This window comes from Equus quagga, chromosome 8, assembly GCF_021613505.1.
Source record: "Equus quagga isolate Etosha38 chromosome 8, UCLA_HA_Equagga_1.0, whole genome shotgun sequence".
In the NCBI taxonomy this organism is placed as follows: Eukaryota; Metazoa; Chordata; class Mammalia; order Perissodactyla; family Equidae; genus Equus; species Equus quagga.
The window spans coordinates 90,638,007-90,655,763 of record NC_060274.1 but is presented as its reverse complement, the minus strand read 5'-3'; the positions used below and the strand labels follow the sequence as shown (position 1 = coordinate 90,655,763).

Sequence of the window (17,757 nt, the reverse complement as noted above, 5' to 3'; positions counted from 1 at the left end):
CCAGCCAGACCCCAAGGGAAACCATTTAAATGCCATTCTCCTTGGCCCCTTGTTCTTCTTGCTGCCTTTAACGTGCCAATCTCTACACTTGATCTTAGCCAAAAGGCCGAGAAGTGATAACGTGCCAATCTCTAACCTTCTACTTTTTCTGTTTTTCCTGGCTTGCTGAGCATTGAGACAATTCCATTTCAAATTCATCCCACCTAACTGGACCTTTAATGTTGCTCAGAATCTTTTCATTCTTATCCAGTTGAATCCTTATCAAATTTCTCTATCAATTTCCCAACCCGCCCCTTTACTCTGCAAATGACTTTACCACCCACTTTGCTTAGTGGAAAGCTGTCAAAGAACAGAACTCAATTCACTTGCTGTTCCCTGAACATAGCCTGCTCTTTGCTACTTCCATGGCTTTCTCACCCTGATCCTACTACCAGAATGCCCTACCAACACCTTTGGATATCTAAATATGAATACAGCTGAATATCATGTCTTGCAAGATTTCCCATCTAGTCCATAGTGAAGTCATTTTCCACCTTAGTACTCAGTTTGCACCACTTTATTTTGATACGATTTTAGACAAAGAAAAGTTGCAAAAGTTTTAAACACATACACATAGAGAAAAAAAAGTAGAACAGAGAATTCCAGGATGCCCTTCAACCAGATTCCAAATGTATTAACATTTTACTACATTCGCTTTCTCTCTTTCTCTGTGTGTATACACACACACACACACATATGTACATATACATACATATACATATATTTACATGTTTACATACATATTCTGAAGGATTTAGGGGAAAGAGGCATCATGTCTGTAAACTACTCTTAGTTCAGAAAAAAAGCCATACACACACACACACACACACACACACACACTACACATATAAATGTAGTTATAGCTATATAGTTATGGATATATTACTCTCTCTATATGTGTTGGCTCATCTTCCTCTGCCCCACAACTAAATGACTGAGAACTCTAAGTTCTACCCTGAGCACTCTTGTCTACACACACACGCTCCCTAGGTGATCTCACAGTCCCAATGACTTAAAATACCATCTATATACTGATGGCTCCCAAATTTATTTCTTGTAGCATGATCTCTTCCCTGAGCTCCAAACTCTAATATCCAACCACCTATTCGAAATCTTGACTTGGCCATCTAACTGGCATATTAAACATAGTCAAAATAGAACTTCCCCACTAAAACTGTTCTTCCCCAATCTTCTCCATTTCCATAGATGGCACCACTATGGACCTAGTTATTTAAGCTAAAAATGAAGTGGTCATGTTCAATTCCTTCTTCCTCTCCTCCTCCTCTGTCCAATAGCCCACTTACTGATCAACTCGGCCTCCTAACATATCCTCCGCCTTCTACTTCTCTCCCTCTCTACAGCTTCCATTCCACTCTAAGCCATCATCACCCTCACTTGGCCCACTGTGAGAGTCTCCTGTCTGGATTCCCTGCTTCTACTCTCACCCTCTTATCCATTGTCCTCAGAGCAGTCAATGCAATCTTTTACAAAAATAAGCCATATATGTCACTGCCCTGTTTAAAATCCACCAGTGGCTTCTGATTGCAAAGTCCAGATTTTTTTCCCTGGCCCTTGCCTACCTTTGAGATCTCCTCTCTTACTGCTTTTCCCCAGCTCACTGGACTGCAACCATGGTGAACTTCATGTACCCCTAGGATCATGTCAAGATCATTCCCATCTAAGGGCTTTTGCCTTTGCAATTCCCTCTATCTAGTATTCTTGTCCCCCCAAATTTCCCACGGCTGACTTTTTCTTATCCTTCAAGTATGAGCTCTAAAGTCACTTCCTCAAAGAGGTCTTAGCTGACCCCCTTACTCCAAGTCACCATCTAGCATACTTCTCTGATTTACTGTACTTCATAGCATCTATCTGTATCTGAAATTACACCATTTGTTAACATGATTGTTGTTTGTTTTTCCCAATATAACATACATTTCAAGAGAACAGGGACTCTGTATGATTTACTCATTGCCACATCCCTGATGTATGTGTTTAAGGACTGGTCGATGTATGTACATCATGTTTGCATATGTATGTATGTACTGTCAGTAAGTTCTTTGAGGGTAGGTATCATGTCTTTATCTTCATCTTTGCCTTGTATACAGTAGGAACTTAATAAATATCTCTAGAAGGAGTAAATTAATGCACATCTTGGTTTCTTCAAAATATAATTAAGATGGGCAATTTTTTTTAAATCTGATTAAAAAATATTCTTCCTCCCCGAGTCACATGCAATAAAACATCCTATCAAAAAAAAAATCAGTGTTTCCCAGGATTTTTGTGCGGTTTTGACTATTTTCATTGAGGTGAAAAGGCAGAGGCAGTTTCACAAAGCATTCTTTTGTTTGGCTTGCACTTAATGCTTTTCATTCTTTTGAAAAAGATGTACTGAAAAAATTCCATTCTCCCAATACAGACATTCTGAAAGCATTCAGACTTCACTGAAATTTTTTTGGAAAGCCACGGAATCAACTATTCCCTGGATTTTCTTTTCTTTTATGAGTCAAGGAACATTGCTTACAGCTTGCCCTGAGGCTTCTGTTAATGCTTGTTAGAATCTGGGATGTTGCAACTGGAGTTGCTATGTTCTTTTATAACAGTGGGCTGCAGATTAATTTTCCTCAATTCATATATTTTCTATAACATAGAATGTTATAAATTGTTTCCAATAGAACAGGAAGGAAAGTCAGAAGTATTTTCTAGAACCTTTTCTTCTCCTATTCTTTTAAACTCTCATATGAAATTTAAAAGTAAATAAATTATTTTAATGTTTGAATTCTTTTTTAGTTACTAAGATAACTTCTCCTTAAAGAGATTAAACTTTTTCTCAGTTTCAAGCATAATGGATATACTTGATCTGCTCTCAACAAAATGAATTTTTGCTGTAGAAAGTGAAATATAGTATTTACCTCTCCACTAGCAATACTTATGAGCAACCTTCACCAGTCTTCAGTCTTCACCATCTCTCTCTTCCTCTCTCTTGGCATTTACTACCCAATTCATCCATTCAAGGTAAATGATCAAATATGTTCTAAGTCTTTAAAAAGGAGGATGTTGATATTTTATTCTAAAAAAAAAATCCTCTCTTATTACACATTTGTTTCAACTGACATTTTTTATCCTGAAACTCCATTGACTATGAATATTTTGCCATGTGGCATTTACATGGAATATACAGATTAACATATGAGTTAATTAAACAAATGTTACTGATAAAATAAGAAAAATATGAGTTCTTTAACCATAACATAAAAATCTCACCATACATAAAAGAAGAATATTTCTATCAAAATACCTATTTTTCTATCATTTTTATATCTAAAATTAAATAGAAATCATCTTTAAAGATTTTCAGAACTCATAATGATCCACAATACAATGGTGGTATGGATCATAAAAATAACTATCAAAGCAAAATGAAGTATAAGGTTGCAGTAGGATATCTACTATGGCATTCTTGGCTATTATTGGAAAACTTAAGTTTAGTAAAACTTTTAAAAGAGGGGGGTGGCACATCCTTAAAGATAAACATAAATTATTAAAAGCAGTTTTTATAAATTCTTAACTTTATTTTGCAATCACGGTTTTGAAAATGGAGTAGTAACTGATAATCACATCAATTCTTTTCACTTGATATTAATGGTTTATATAGAAACAGGTATAAAGGAAAGTTTCTCAGAAAGACAGAATTGTTCATTGTTCTGGCAGACGTGTAAAAACAATGCTGACTCAAAAGCAGCCAAGTGGACAGCTGCAGATGCTGTACCCAATGGAAATACTAAGCAGGCGTAGCACGAATCAATAATTAACAAAGCAGATGCACAAAGCTTGATGAGGATGAATAATTGCATAGGCAGGAACAGTAAAAGGAGCTTTAACAGTACCAGTTTTGTATGAAATTAAACTCCTTGTTTTCATGAATTCGTTAGCAAGAGTACTTCAATGCCTAATAGTACATGAAGAATATGTTAAAAATGCTTTGATTAAATTGATGTGCACCTTTATGTAGTACTTATCACTAAAGATATTTAGAAATCAAAATGATCCACAAGAAATATTGGTAGGGTGAACATAAAAATGATTTTAAAAGTAAAGAATGAAATAATATTCTAGGTGGGCTAGTACAGAGGCATCAAATTGTTTATTTTTAGAATTCTTACGTTTAATGAAATTAATGAAATGAAGTTTAAAGAAATGAAGAGGGAGGTATATCTTTAGTGCATATCATTTTCTAACTTTATTGTGTGTGTGTGTGTGTGTGTGTGTGTATGCAATGTGAGTCTATATATATATATACATAAAAGCTTTGCTACAAGTCAGTAAATTTCTTGAGGGTATTGTGTCTTTTACATATTCTAAAAGCACTAAGCCCAGTGCCTTGTATATAAATAAATACCTGTGGAATGAATGAAATAATACATATTGGTTTATTCAAAATATAATGAAAATGGACAATCTGATTAAGCATGCTTTAGTAAAAGCATTCAGAGTCAATTCTTTAAACAGATGCTGAACATATGCTTGGAAACATCTTTTAGGAGTCTTTATGTTTTTTGAGAAATATAGTTCTTAAACTGCAGTGACTTTAAAAACTAGAAATTTACAGGGGTTATAGGTGCCTTTCTAGCAAACTCGGAAAGCAGATTTCAGAGTTTTAGGTAGATAAGGATGCTAGGTATATAAAGTTCATTTACAGCCTTTTTCCCAAGGACATAAGTTGCAAAAATAACTCTTGTGAATGCAAAGGATTCATTGCTCATTACTGTATCAAGTGCTTATCTTCACCTGAAGATTTCTTCTTTATCTACAAGCCCATTTTATATCGTTCCATTTTCTTTGAGTTGTCATTGCAAATGAATACTTTCTATTGTCTACTTATTCATTAATTTTACAAATAATTGATTGAGTCCCTGCTGTGTGCCAGGCACTATTTTACATGCTGGGAGTATAGCAGCGAATAAACAAAATCACTGCCCATGTGGAAATTTTATTCTAGGGATGGAGACAGACCATAATCAAGATAAATCAGTAAGATATATAATAAATTAGATAATGTTAAGTGCTAAGGAAAAAAATAAAGCAGAGAAAGGGGATAGAAAATCTGAGAAAGGAGTGGAACTTTAAACTGAGAGGTAAGGAAAGGCCTCACTGAGAAGTGACGTTTGGATTAAGTCCTGAAAGAGGTGAAGGAGCTAGTCCTGTGGACATCTCGGGAAAGAGCATTCCAGGCAGGGGAACTCCCAAGTCGCAAAGGCCAAGAGGTGAAACAGTGCTTGGCACAGTTGAGGGATATCAAGGAGGCCAGTGTATCTGGAGGATTCCAAGGGGGAGAGTTGTGGGAGATGAGATCAATGAGTGAAGGAGGCTAGGTCATAAAGGACCTCATAGGTAAGAAAGGAAGCCATTGAAGTGTTTTTCACAAAAGAGTGACATTACCAGATTTTTAACAGAATCATGCAGGCCACTGAGTTTTGAGAATAAAGTGAAGAGGGCAAGGGTGAAAATACAGAGATCATTTAGGAGACTGTAACTCTAATCCAGACTAAAGATGGTGGTGGCTTGAACCAGAATGGTGGCAGTGGTGACAGTGAGAAGTGGCTGGATTCTGGATATACTTTGAAGATAGTATTCACAGGACTTTCTGACAGAATAGGATGTTGTTATCCACTATTTGTGACACAGTTAAATTTCCACTGTTCCCTCCTAATTGATGAAAAAGATACAAACTCTCACACGTTCTCTGTCGTTTTCAGAGTACGATGTTCCTGACATAACTTCAACTTTTCTTTTGTTCCCGAGTTTGAAAACACATCCCAATTATTTGAGTCCTATCTCAACCTTGAGGAAGGGTAAAGAAAAAAGGTGGCTCTGAAAATTGGCAGTGCTAACACTATCTTATGAGCTCCTCCTAGATTGTAAGCTCCGCGAGACTTATTTCCCTTGTTATGTACTCAAGGCCGGTCTCAGAACCTTGCACACATGAGGCTCTCAAAAAATTTGTTGAATGGTATAGTTTCTACGTTTCCCATAGAATAATAAACCGAAAAACAACATTCAGCCCCTATCAATTGCACAATCATAAATTAAAAGTTGTATTTTAGTACAGTACTAAGCATACTATGCTGGGGTATTAAGCATACTATGCTGGGGTACTCAACTGGTCAATGTATTTGAGCTTCGTCAAATAATGAAGGTACTCAGTTTGACCAGCTCAATCTAAAATTGTTTTAGCTTTTTCGCACCTTGTAAATCAACTGAAGGGCGGAGGAGACCGGCTTTGCAGTTCGCGGCTGGGGCTGAGTGTAACGTCACACCATCCTTCTCTCGTGAAATTACCACGATATTAAGCCCTCTTGAACAGCGCACAAACGCCTTTGGGGATAATCAGTCAAAATGCGTATATGCGTATATTCCACTGGCCAGAGACCCGAATCTGTTCCGGGGCCCAGCCCACAGGTATGAGCAGTCGCTGTGCGCGACGGGGGTTGTAGTTCCCCTTTTTCCTCTCTCCCGGCGAACCTGGCCGCTGTCGCGCGAGCGCCCCAAGCGGCGCCCAGGCTCCGTGAAGCGACGCGTACGCGGTCGGCGAGGAGCGTTTCCTAGCAACGGGGGAGCGGTAACGTCACGGCGGCGGGTTTTGAGCGCAGCTGCGCACCGTAGGGCCGTCCGGTGTACCTTCCAGCGCCTGCCAGTTGGAGGGGGCGCGCCTCTCAGCGCTGTGTCCGCAGGTCTTCGTCCGTCCTTACCCACCTTATCCTGCCCCAGGTCGCCGAGAGCAACCTCTCGCCGCGACCCCTCCTTTGAGGCCCAGGCCAGAGGTAGAGGCGACCCGGCTGGCCCTCGCCCTCCGCGTCCGTGGAGCCCGCCGCCCGGCGGGACGATGCTGGAGTCCATTCGCGTGACGGGTGAGTGCCGGGGAACGCTGGCCCCGGGGCTGGCGGGGCGGCAGTGTGCGCCCGGCCGCTTGCGGCGGATGTGGGGCGGGTCGGCATCCCGACCGCCCGGAGGCCGAGGTAACGGTAGGAGGTGTGCTCCGCGGGCGCTCAGCGCGGCGCCCCAACAGTGCGGGGCGCGCTGGAGGTGCTCAGGGAGCAGAGAGAACAGTCCCTTTTCCTTTTGTCGCTTATTCTCAGTAAGCACGTGCTGTGGAATCTAGTGAAGTAAATTATGATAGATGCCTGGCCCTACAAATGTGCAATCTAAATATTGTTCAGCTCTATTCCAAAGTATATTAGGTATGTAATTAGGCATTGTAGTGTACTAGGATCTGATTTTCTAGAATGTTCAGAAAAATCAGAGCTAAGCGAAAATATCTCTCCATATCTATACTGTGTTTGTATGTACACTTTTATTATTTAGTCAATGAGAACCCTTTGAGGTGATGATAGCAATGTCACTTTATAGTATGTATTCTACCAAGCGTAAGAAATGGGTGTTTTAGACCTCAGGTCAGAAAGCTTACTTGCCTTTTATTATTTTTTGAAAATAACTATGGATATTAACCATTTAAAAATTATCTTACATGATATTAGAATAATTCCTAGGCCATTTTTCCTGGCATTTGATTCCGTATCACATTTCTGCAAGACAGGGTTTGTGGTAGTCCAGGACAAACCATTGACTTAGAACAACGAAGAACAGCAGAGGAACAGAAATGCCTAATCCTCAAACTACTGTCAAAATAAGGCCAGAATTTTTTACTTTCAGGCATTGCAGTACCTAATAGATCATTTTTCTGTGAACTTTTTAATTGTAGAACTAAATTCCTTTCCAATGAAAATATTTAGGGTCTTAATTTTATACTGTTCTATTTCATGTTCCATGTTATAAGACGTGGAGCTGATTTTGTGCAATCATGACATTGCTGTGATTTTTCTCATTGTTATTTATGTTGACAGGAAGCATAGACAATTACAGGATCTAAGATCTAGGAGGCAACTTAAATTGACAGTAGATTTTTTAAAAATGTGATTTGAGAGGCCCACCCTGTGGCAGGTAGTGGTTGGGTTCCCATGCTCGGCTTCTGCGGCCCTGGGTTCACAGGACCCCTGCATGGACCTAGCACCACTCCTCAAGACATGCTGGGGCAGCATCCCACATGAAATAGAGGAAGATTAGCACAGATAACTCAGGACCAATGTTCCTCACACACACACACACAAAGTGATTTGATATAGATGCTCTTCCATCTTAAAATGCAATGAAAATGTTGAAAGTTACTTTAAAAATACCATACTTTCTTTTTATCTTGGAGCAGGGTCTCTCAACCTTGGTACTACTAACATTGAATTAATGGTTAATTCTTTGTTTTGGAGGATTGTCCTGTGCATTGTAGAAGGTTTAGCAGCATTCCTGGCCTCTGTCCACTGGATGCCAGTAGCAAACTACCCTGCTTCCCCCCAGTCTTGACGACCAAAAATGTCTCCAGGCATTGTCATATGTCCCCTGTAGAGCAAAATAACGCCCTCAGCCCCCCATTTGAGAACCACTGCCTTGGAGAAAAATGTAGATTCTGTTAAAGTGAATGTTATTAGATAACTGTTTAGAAATAACATGGATTAATTTCCCCAAAGCATAGCAATCGTGGTAGACAGATTATGATTATGGTAATCATAGTATTAGAAAGTGGATATTCTGACCAACTAGCCAGCAATACAAAGTTGATCTCCTGTTTTTCAGTACGCAGAGTTGGAAATTTGAGGAGAGAGACTTTATAAATTAGTAGACCCACTCCTCTTACCTCGACTCCGTTCCTGTAATTTGATGACAATACACTGATCAGTCCAACTCTGCACATTGTGTACCTTGAGATAGATAATTTGGCAGTGAATTTCTATTCAGTAAAAATTCAGATAACCATTTGGGACAATTCAAGCCTCAAATTTACAGCCCCTTGAAAAGTAACTGACCAAGTTGTTTTTCTAAAAAATAGTTTCTCCATTTCTTTTATATAGTGCTTGACTTGTTAAAACTATAATTCTAGAACCCCGTGCCCAGCATATCACTGACATATCGGAAAGCCCAATTTGGACAGCCAGAAACTTTATGAAGAGAGTTTAGCTGAAAACATGCCCTCCTGGGGCCGGCCTGGTGGCACAGTGGTTAAGTGCACACATTACCCTTCGGCAGCCCTGGGTTCGCTGGTTTGGATCCCGGGTGCAGACATGGCACTGCTTGGCAAGCCATGCTGTGGCAGGCATCCCACATATAAAGTAGAGGAAGATGGGCACGGATGTTAGCTCAGGGCCAGTCTTCCTCAGCAAAAAGAGGAGGATTGGCAGCAGTTAGCTCAGGGCTAATCTTCCTCAAAAAAAAAAAAAAATGCCCTCTTCTCCCTTGCTATCCCCTTACTTTCTATTGATATCTAAGAAGCCCATGTGCTCCTGATTAGCTGAAGGACTTGATTATTCTTGGGGAGAGTACTGATGGAAATGTGTTCTTTTTTTCTTCAGCTTTAAAATCGTTATAAATGTAGAGCAGACTGGTTGTTTTTTATTTTAGGACTGAAGCAATTACTTAAGTGTTTCTGAAATCACTTCCTATATCTTTCCAATCTTTGACTTATTAGTTATGATTTAATATAAGCTAAATATAGTGTCCTGGTGGAACTGCTGATTGGAGGAGTAAATAAGAAAGATGTGTATGCTGTATGTGCTGTTTGAAATGCAATCAAATCAGAAAAGATTTCTCTGTGTTCTCACAGCTTTTTAAAGAAGATAGTTTAGTTTATTATACTAAAGCCACTAAAATGTTGATTCTAGAATGTAGAATTATCTACTTAATGTTAAGTTTACCTTGGAAATAAAAATTTAATGATTCCGAATATTTTCCCATTTATGTCATTCCATGGAGTATTTCTATAGGAGCTGAATATAATATTGAATATAGTAATGATGCTGATAGTCAACACAGGCTGCTTTACTAGAGGCCAGCACTGTTCTCAGCGCTTCACATATATTAAATTTTTTGTTCCCCACACGAATACTCTGAGGTATGTAGTGTTACTATCCCATTTTACAGATAAGGGAACTACAGCATAAAGAAATTAAGTTATTTGGTCAAGGTCACAGCTACTAATAAACAGCCAAGATTCAGATCGGAGGAACTTCATTCCAAAGCCCATGTTCTCAACCACTAGGAAAGTCAGAACACTGTTATGATGACTATATGCAGTTTTAAGCCACAAAATTCAACGTGAATATCTCATTTAATATCAACGGTACATTATCTGATAGTTTACTCAAGGTGTTTTTTGAGTTTTTATCACAGGCAAGTCTGTAAATAACTTTTGCCTGGAAAGATCATATTTTACTTGACTATAAAATTGTCTTCAAAATAGGAAAGAAGACACCTAGCTCATTCAGTGAGTAACAAAATGCTGTCAGAAGCCATGTAATATAAGATTTGTTAAGGTGCAACTTCTTACTGCCTGTGTTTTATATGTGATATAAGAAGTGATTATGCGTCATCTGGAAATGAAGCTCCATTGTAGCAAAAGTGAAATTTTAAAGATACGGGAGACAAACGTCTTCTTAAGGCCTGTGTTTGGCCATATGAGTTGAATACAGTTAGGCACAAAGGTCCTGTTTGTCCTACAGCAGTAGGCATCTACCATTAAAAGTTGTCTTCAACATCATGCATTGTTTCTTTTATGAAAAATCATACTGTCCAGGATGGTATGATTTTCGCCTCACCTTCAGCCATTCGAATCCTGTATCCTCTCAGATATTCTCTTCCCTTGGCTACCTCTCTGGCCATCCTTTCCTAAGCAGGGCAGTGAGTGAGCAAAAACAAACACAAATGTATACCAATAAAACTGCAACCATGACAAGTGCTTCAAAGAACTTTCCAGAGAAGGTTTCCTGAACAAGTGATATTTGAACTGAAGGATGAGTAGGAATTTAACACAGAGAGGAGGGAAGGGCTCTCCAAACATAGGAAACAGCATGTAAAGAAGTGTTGTGTCTGGAGAGAGAATGGTAAGAGGATTGACAAAATAAAAGGAAGCTAGAGTGGACTGATTGGGGGAACATTATGCAAGATGAGACCAGAGAGGAAGAGCACTTGACCTTGAGCAACTTTGTATGCCCTGTTAGGAGTTCTGTCTTCATTCTCAGTGGAAAGCCTTGGAACAGTTTGTTTCCTAGCATGTTCACTGTTGTTTTAGATGGTGTTTAATGCTGTTTCCTTTACCACAACTATCATTTTCTGGCATTACAGAATACCCTGCATATTTATAACTGTAAAGAAAGAAAATAGCACGCAACAATTTCTGACCAAAAAAACCAGTCACATTATAAGAATCATTGTTACTAATAGAGTAACACTGAAGTGCTCCTAACTGGGACTGTGACATTTTTAGGCATCGTGAAGTACGGTTGAGTTTCTCAGTTCCTGAATGACATTAGCAGTGACTTTTCATCTCATTTTTTTTTTTTACTTACAGTTGAGAAACTATATTGGGTGATATTGAATTTAGAGATATTGTGATTAATAGATTATCTGTTATAATGCAGACAAATTGGGCAATAAATGTTTTCAAAGATCCGTATTTTTTATATACTATTTAAAAAATTAAGGTGTAACTTATATTCAGTAAAGTGCAGGTCTTAAATGTACAGCCTGATGAATTCATATATATGTAACCACTGCCCAGAACAAGATATAGAACACTTCTAGCACCCAATATCCTGGTAGCACCTCCTAGGTTATAACCCCTCCCTCAAAGGTAACCACTATTCTGAGTTCTAATCCCGTAAGTTAGTTTTGCCTGTTTTTGAACTATGTATAAATAATACAGTATGTACTCTCTTGGTCTGGCTTTGTTTCCTCAATATTGTCTGTAAGATTCATTTATATTTTGCTTGCAACCTCAGTTTGTTACTTTTCATTGCAATATAGTATTCTGGTATTCTGTTGTTTGAATATGCCACAATTTATTCATCCTTTCCACTGTTGATCTATAATTTGAGTTTTAAGTGGTGATGAACTACTTGATAAAATTAAAATGTTTATCTTGTTCGGGGATTCTTTTGTTGTGTTCTGCCTTTTCTTCTGTTTGTATTCAAGCAACTATGACTTTGTGGTATAAAATTATCCCAGGTTCTCAGGTTTCATAAGTATTAGTGAACCATATAGAATTCCCATTTTGTAGGTCAAAATTGGTTGAATGGTATTTTCCACCAGGCTTTGTTTCTGGTGCTCCAATCTTCCTTTCGGCTAGGGAGCTCATAATCACTGAAACGTCACCTATTCACAGTTGTGAAACACTAAGAGTTTAGTGAACAGTGTTCCCCTCTCTCTCTCATTCCTTTATATGGGGAACATGAGGTACTGATGGGTTTAGTGATTAGGCTCATTTTACAGAGAGGTCATTGAAAGAGCTGGGAATGGAAGCCAGGAATCCTGGTATCCGTTTCTCCTGTTCTAGGTACAAATTTAGCTTTCATTGTGTTGGTAATATAACAAGTAGGTGAATATACTGAGTATCAATTTTAATGTAATATTATTTCCCTTTTTTTCCCCTCAATATGGGTAATCAAGTTGAGGTGAATGAATTCTTTGATAAATAAATTATTTTCATTTACTCCAAGGTTACAGAGAAACAGATTGCTGATGGCTAAAATGTTACATTCTATAGTAACTTTTAATATGAGAAAGTATGATTTTTAATTACCTTATTACTTTTCTGAGGGAAAATGAGTTACACATCCCCCAAAGAAGACTGCTTATGTTTTTAAAAAGTTTTAATTTTTCAGGAAAAGGGAGTTAGGAGTATAGGCTGTTTCAATGAAATCTTCATATTGGCCTTTTATTATGTTCTTATGCATGTTTAAAATAATTTTTTCTTAAAGTAAACTATAGTATTTGGAAGGACAAAACTGTATTTCAGGTTCTCTAATACTTTTTAATACAACCGAAATAAGATTAGTGTGACTCTGAGAAATTAATTTATATCTATCTTGTATGAGTTGTTTGAATGACCACCTTGCTTCACTTTAATGAACTTCCTAGGATCTTAGCATTTGGCAGGATTGGAGTTTATTAAATAAATACACCATTGGCACTCGCAAACTTTGCTCATCAGCAGATGGAGCTCAACAAGGACTGATGCTAAGCCTCTCAGGGAGATAATTAGCAAGTGAACTGAAATGCTGCAACTCCTGCGGGTAAAGGGGTTCTGCCCTCATCTGTCTCCCACCCCAACTCCTCCTTAAGTATTTTGGCAGATGGGTTAGGACATTTTTTAGTATCCTGAAGTGTATACGTTGTTTGAGATGGTACAAAATTATGAGTTTAGAAGTCACCCATGCTTTATGACAAAACAAAAGAACTCAACGAACTCAGCTCTTTGGTTATAGAGCTATTGAGTCTTAGGAACCAAAGAAAGCATTTTTACTTTGACTCTTCATCTTTTAAAAAAATCAACACAACACACATGTAATAAACCATCAAAATTAGGAATTCTTCAAAGTAGTTTTATTCATTGATTTTAATTTGATGTAACTTTTCCCCTTTTTATTGTGAAACTAAATGAGAAAGGAACCTGATTACCTCCCTTTACCTTCCTGGCTGTGTCTAGTCCTTACCCAACTTTTCTAGGCCTGTGTTACCCTATTCTTATCTCACTTCTCTTGCTCTTTCCCTTTTAGTGTCCATTTCAGTCTTCCTTTCATTATTAACTCTTCTCTCGTAAACTTGTGTCTTTTTAGGGAAACTGACATTGTTTGTGGGCATTTGGGCTGCAGCCTGTTTTCTGGTGTTCCTTAGCCTATGTTTGCCCAGACTGCCTAGTTTTGACTGTCAGTTGGCAACACTTAAGTCTGAAACCCCTGAGGAACTGGGACCTACCAGTCTGTAATGAAAGTTTCATTTGTTCTCTCTACTTTTGGCTGGTCTTTAACATTTACTGAATGGCTTCTTTGTGTAATCAACCTTCAACATGACCCGGTGCAGTCTAGCTCCTACCTCTCAACTTGTACATGTAGTAGACATTTTATTTAGCCCGTGCAAGTTCATGCTTTTTTGTTGTCTTTTAGACACCAGAATTCAACTTTCACATGTTGGCCTAGAAAATGTCAACTAGAAGGACTTTTAAGTACCTTACATATTTGGATTGTTTATTATCCACTTTTGACTCAGTACTGCTTCTTTATGCTAAAACCTATGACTTCAGGGCTTTAGAAACTTACGTTGAGGGTAGGGTTTCTCTACTCTGGCACTAAGTTAGGATGAATATTTTTGTTGTAGGAGCCTGTCCTCTGCATTGAAGGATGTTTAGCATCATCCCTGGCCTCTACCCACAAGATGCCAGTAGCACCCCTCCTTAGTTGTGACAACTCGAATGTCTCCAGATATTACCAAATGTCCCCTGGGGAACAGAATTGCCACCAGTTGAAAACCACTGGTTCAGGGAGTTCCCTGTTATATTTCCACTCTACAATGATCTCATAGAAATATAGAATGGTCCCAGAACTACAAATACGTTTTTATCTAGAATGGTTGGAGAATGGTATGTTTTAGGATCATACTATTCACTCATTCATTCTTTTATTCAGTGTACATCTATTGAATGCCTAACAGATACCATGCTAGATGTTGGAAAGAAAGAGATAAGTAAAACATGGTCCTGGTACCTATCTTAGTATATCAGTTATTCAGATTACCATGTCTTACTGGGATGCTGTGTCCCATACAAATGAAGAAAAGGTGCAGTGCTGTCCATGTAGCAGACTTAATACTGAATGTCTGTAGATAATTGAATGAATGACCATACATAATAGAATGAGCATGGACTCTGTAATCAGACACACCTGCATTCAGATCACGGTTTGCTGTTTATTATTTTCTTGTCATATAACATTGAGCAAATTACTTAACATCTCTGAGGCTTAAGTGATAGAACATGTACAGTTTTTGGTGAAATCAAAAACTCACATAAATGTGTCAACAAATGGTGACTGCTGTTATTATTATTAATTATTACTACTTATTATAAAAAGGCTACCTGAATGTGTAATCTTTAATGAGAGAATGACAGATGTATGTGGTTAAACAGTTTTCAAAAAATTAAAATAAAATAAAAATTGTCTGTTTCTTGGCAAGGCAGGCAGCTGTTTAAGTTAGCTGACATTGAAATTGCCTCCATAGTAGGAGCCAGAGGTTGAGGACTAGAGGTGTAAGGGTCCACGAGACTTGGAAAAGAGAACTGGTTGAGGGAATCATAATATGTCACATTGGCAGAAAGGATTTAGAAAAGGCAGACTTGGTCAGAGGTCAGAGTTTTAGCTAGGACTTGGGCTGGAGTCTTGCTCAGATAAGCAGGATTGTAGACAAACTTAAGACACTTCGTCAGTTTAGAATTGAATCTGAAGGCTCTTAAGGGTCCACTTGAAATCTCCTCATCTGTTTCTCATCACGTTGCTCTCTTCCTTCTTTAACTCTAGGTTATTGTCTATATCTTTTGTGTTTCACATTTAAACTTACACTACCTTGCATTATTATTCAGATCTTCCTAGGACTGCCTTGCCTTCAGAGCTAGATTAGAGACTAGTTGAAGGCAGGAACAATATATTTCTACAGATGTTTTTCAGAGCCATGTACCTCATTAGTAGTAGTCCGCGTATTTGTGGAATGAGAGAATGCAAATCAACAGTTTTAAAGCAGTGCATGAGCAACAGTATATCAAGTGCTACCTCTTTAAAGCCCACGTGAGATCTGAAGGCAAAGCTGAGCTCTCCTCAGTTTCCCATTTGATATACAGATATCTATGTAATAGTAATTACAGATTTCTTCAGACTTGGCAAGAAAAAGCTTGATTTTCTTTCATTTTAACCTATCACCTAGAATTAACAGTCAACCAGTTAATATTGAGTGACGTTAGTAAAACATGCTTGAACATATACATATCATTTATTCAATCTTAAAAATAGTTTTTGGGATGAGTGAGGTAGTAGTCCTTTTATTGATGGCTACCTTTGTATATAGCGTCAGATTTCAAGATTGTATTGACTTTGAAAGTGCCTTGGATTTTACTTTGATTTTGGTTATACTATTGAAAACCTTATCTTTTCTACGAAATCCACATTCTTTGGTAGAGTTGTGTATTCATATTATTTATGTGCATTATATCTATATAAGATTTTGATCATCTAAATGGTTGGAAACTGAAGATTTTTATAGATAATTTAGAATATATACACTCATATAGAAGTGACAGTCTTTAGCATGACCAAAGTTTAGTGAAATATCCGTTTAATAATTGTCTTTTCTAAAGATTGTTGCAAAATTATAAAGTTTACAGAACCTTCAAAATACTTTTCCTATAATAAGCAATTGGCTTCATCTGGTATTTTGTTATTTCTTTTGTTTTGATTTTGTTTATTAACACAGAAAAGCTTCACTGGCCTGAGCAAGAACTTGCTAAGAAGTCTATTCTAAATGCAGAAGAGTCATTGATCATTGACAGCAGAAGAGGCATTTCACACTTATCTCCTGGAGTACTAAAGGACATTTTCACGACTGGAACCAGTAGTTACAATGTCCTACTACAGAGCAAAGAGGAGAAAAAGCATCATTCACAAAAACAGTCTTCCTCTACCTACTCCAAACGATGTAGAAAACCCAGCAAATCTCCTAGCTCTTCTCGAAGTAAAGATCTTTGCAAGATGAAAGCCCCAGTGCCTGAGATGAGCAGTGGTACTTGGTACTGCCTAGAAAGGCAGCCTGCTGTTATTTTCACTGGTTCAGTGTCGGGTCCTGTGAAGTTTACACATGATATCTCTGTTACAGGGAACAGCATAGTACTGCCCCCTAAACTCAAAAACAAGGTCAAGCGGTGCCATTTCTCCACTCTTCCAAAGCCAAAGCCACAGCCTCAGCTGTCTAGAAGTTTTGAAAAAGGAGATGACTTTTCTGGAAAGAAATTTTGTATACTGACTGCTATAAAGCCCACCAACTTGGAGAAAGAAAAACTTAGATTCTTCAAGTCTGACTATACCTACAATCCTCAGTTTGAATATGCTAATCCTTCTCTGCCAAGTGTACTAGCCAAGCACAGCAACGCATCTGACCGATTTCTTAAGCAGGTAAAATGCTACTTCAATAGTGTTATTTCATTTTGTATAACTAAAACAATTATTTGCAGTCTTTTAAAAGGCAAAACTATTCCAATGATTTATATGTTGTAGTTAACTCCCATCCAGGACATGTAAATATGTGACATGCAATCTCCAGGTGAGTGGCCATAGCCTGTATGTAAACTACTTTGCATTAATCAATATCTATAAGGAATCTATTATATAGACTATGGCAGGAAGCAACTATATTAGGAACAAAGCTTCAGATTCTGGTTCTAAGCTTTCATTTTGGAGTAACAAACTTGTGGCCTGTTAGCCAGCCCACAGACAGGTGTTGTGTAGCCCACACCGTTTGTGTTTTCTGTTTGATTTGGAATGCCTTAGATGCAGCGTGCAATCTCTGGTTCTCCCTGTTGTGTTACATTCCCAGCTTGCTTAGGCCCCTATAGGCATTTGGGGAACCTAGACATGGTACTTGCCCATGAACTTTTTAATGCTTTACTAAAATTGTTAATAATCATCAAAATAAATATTTAAGCACTCATTTAAAGAAGAAAATAATGGAATTTAAAAAATTATCTTCAAGGTTAGCAAATCATGATGTGAATGATATGAGGAACGCTTTCCAAATTGTTCATTT

General features: G+C 38.0%; 1 protein-coding gene across 5 annotated transcripts in view; it reads left to right on the top strand.

The window, feature by feature from the left end:
- The window catches only part of MATCAP2 (microtubule associated tyrosine carboxypeptidase 2), a 61,465-nt gene that overhangs the window by 1,421 nt on the left and 42,287 nt on the right, over window positions 1-17,757 (top strand). For 4 of the 5 annotated variants that reach the window (XM_046669823.1, XM_046669822.1, XM_046669821.1 and 1 more), the window contains exons 1-2: window positions 6,688-6,944; window positions 16,432-17,126. In XM_046669823.1, coding sequence (XP_046525779.1) covers window positions 6,920-6,944; window positions 16,432-17,126 — 720 coding nt within the window. In that variant the 5' untranslated portion in view covers window positions 6,688-6,919. Of the gene's footprint in view, window positions 1-6,687; window positions 6,945-16,431; window positions 17,127-17,757 lie in introns of those variants that run through there. The other variant, XM_046669825.1, reaches the window with a different exon arrangement.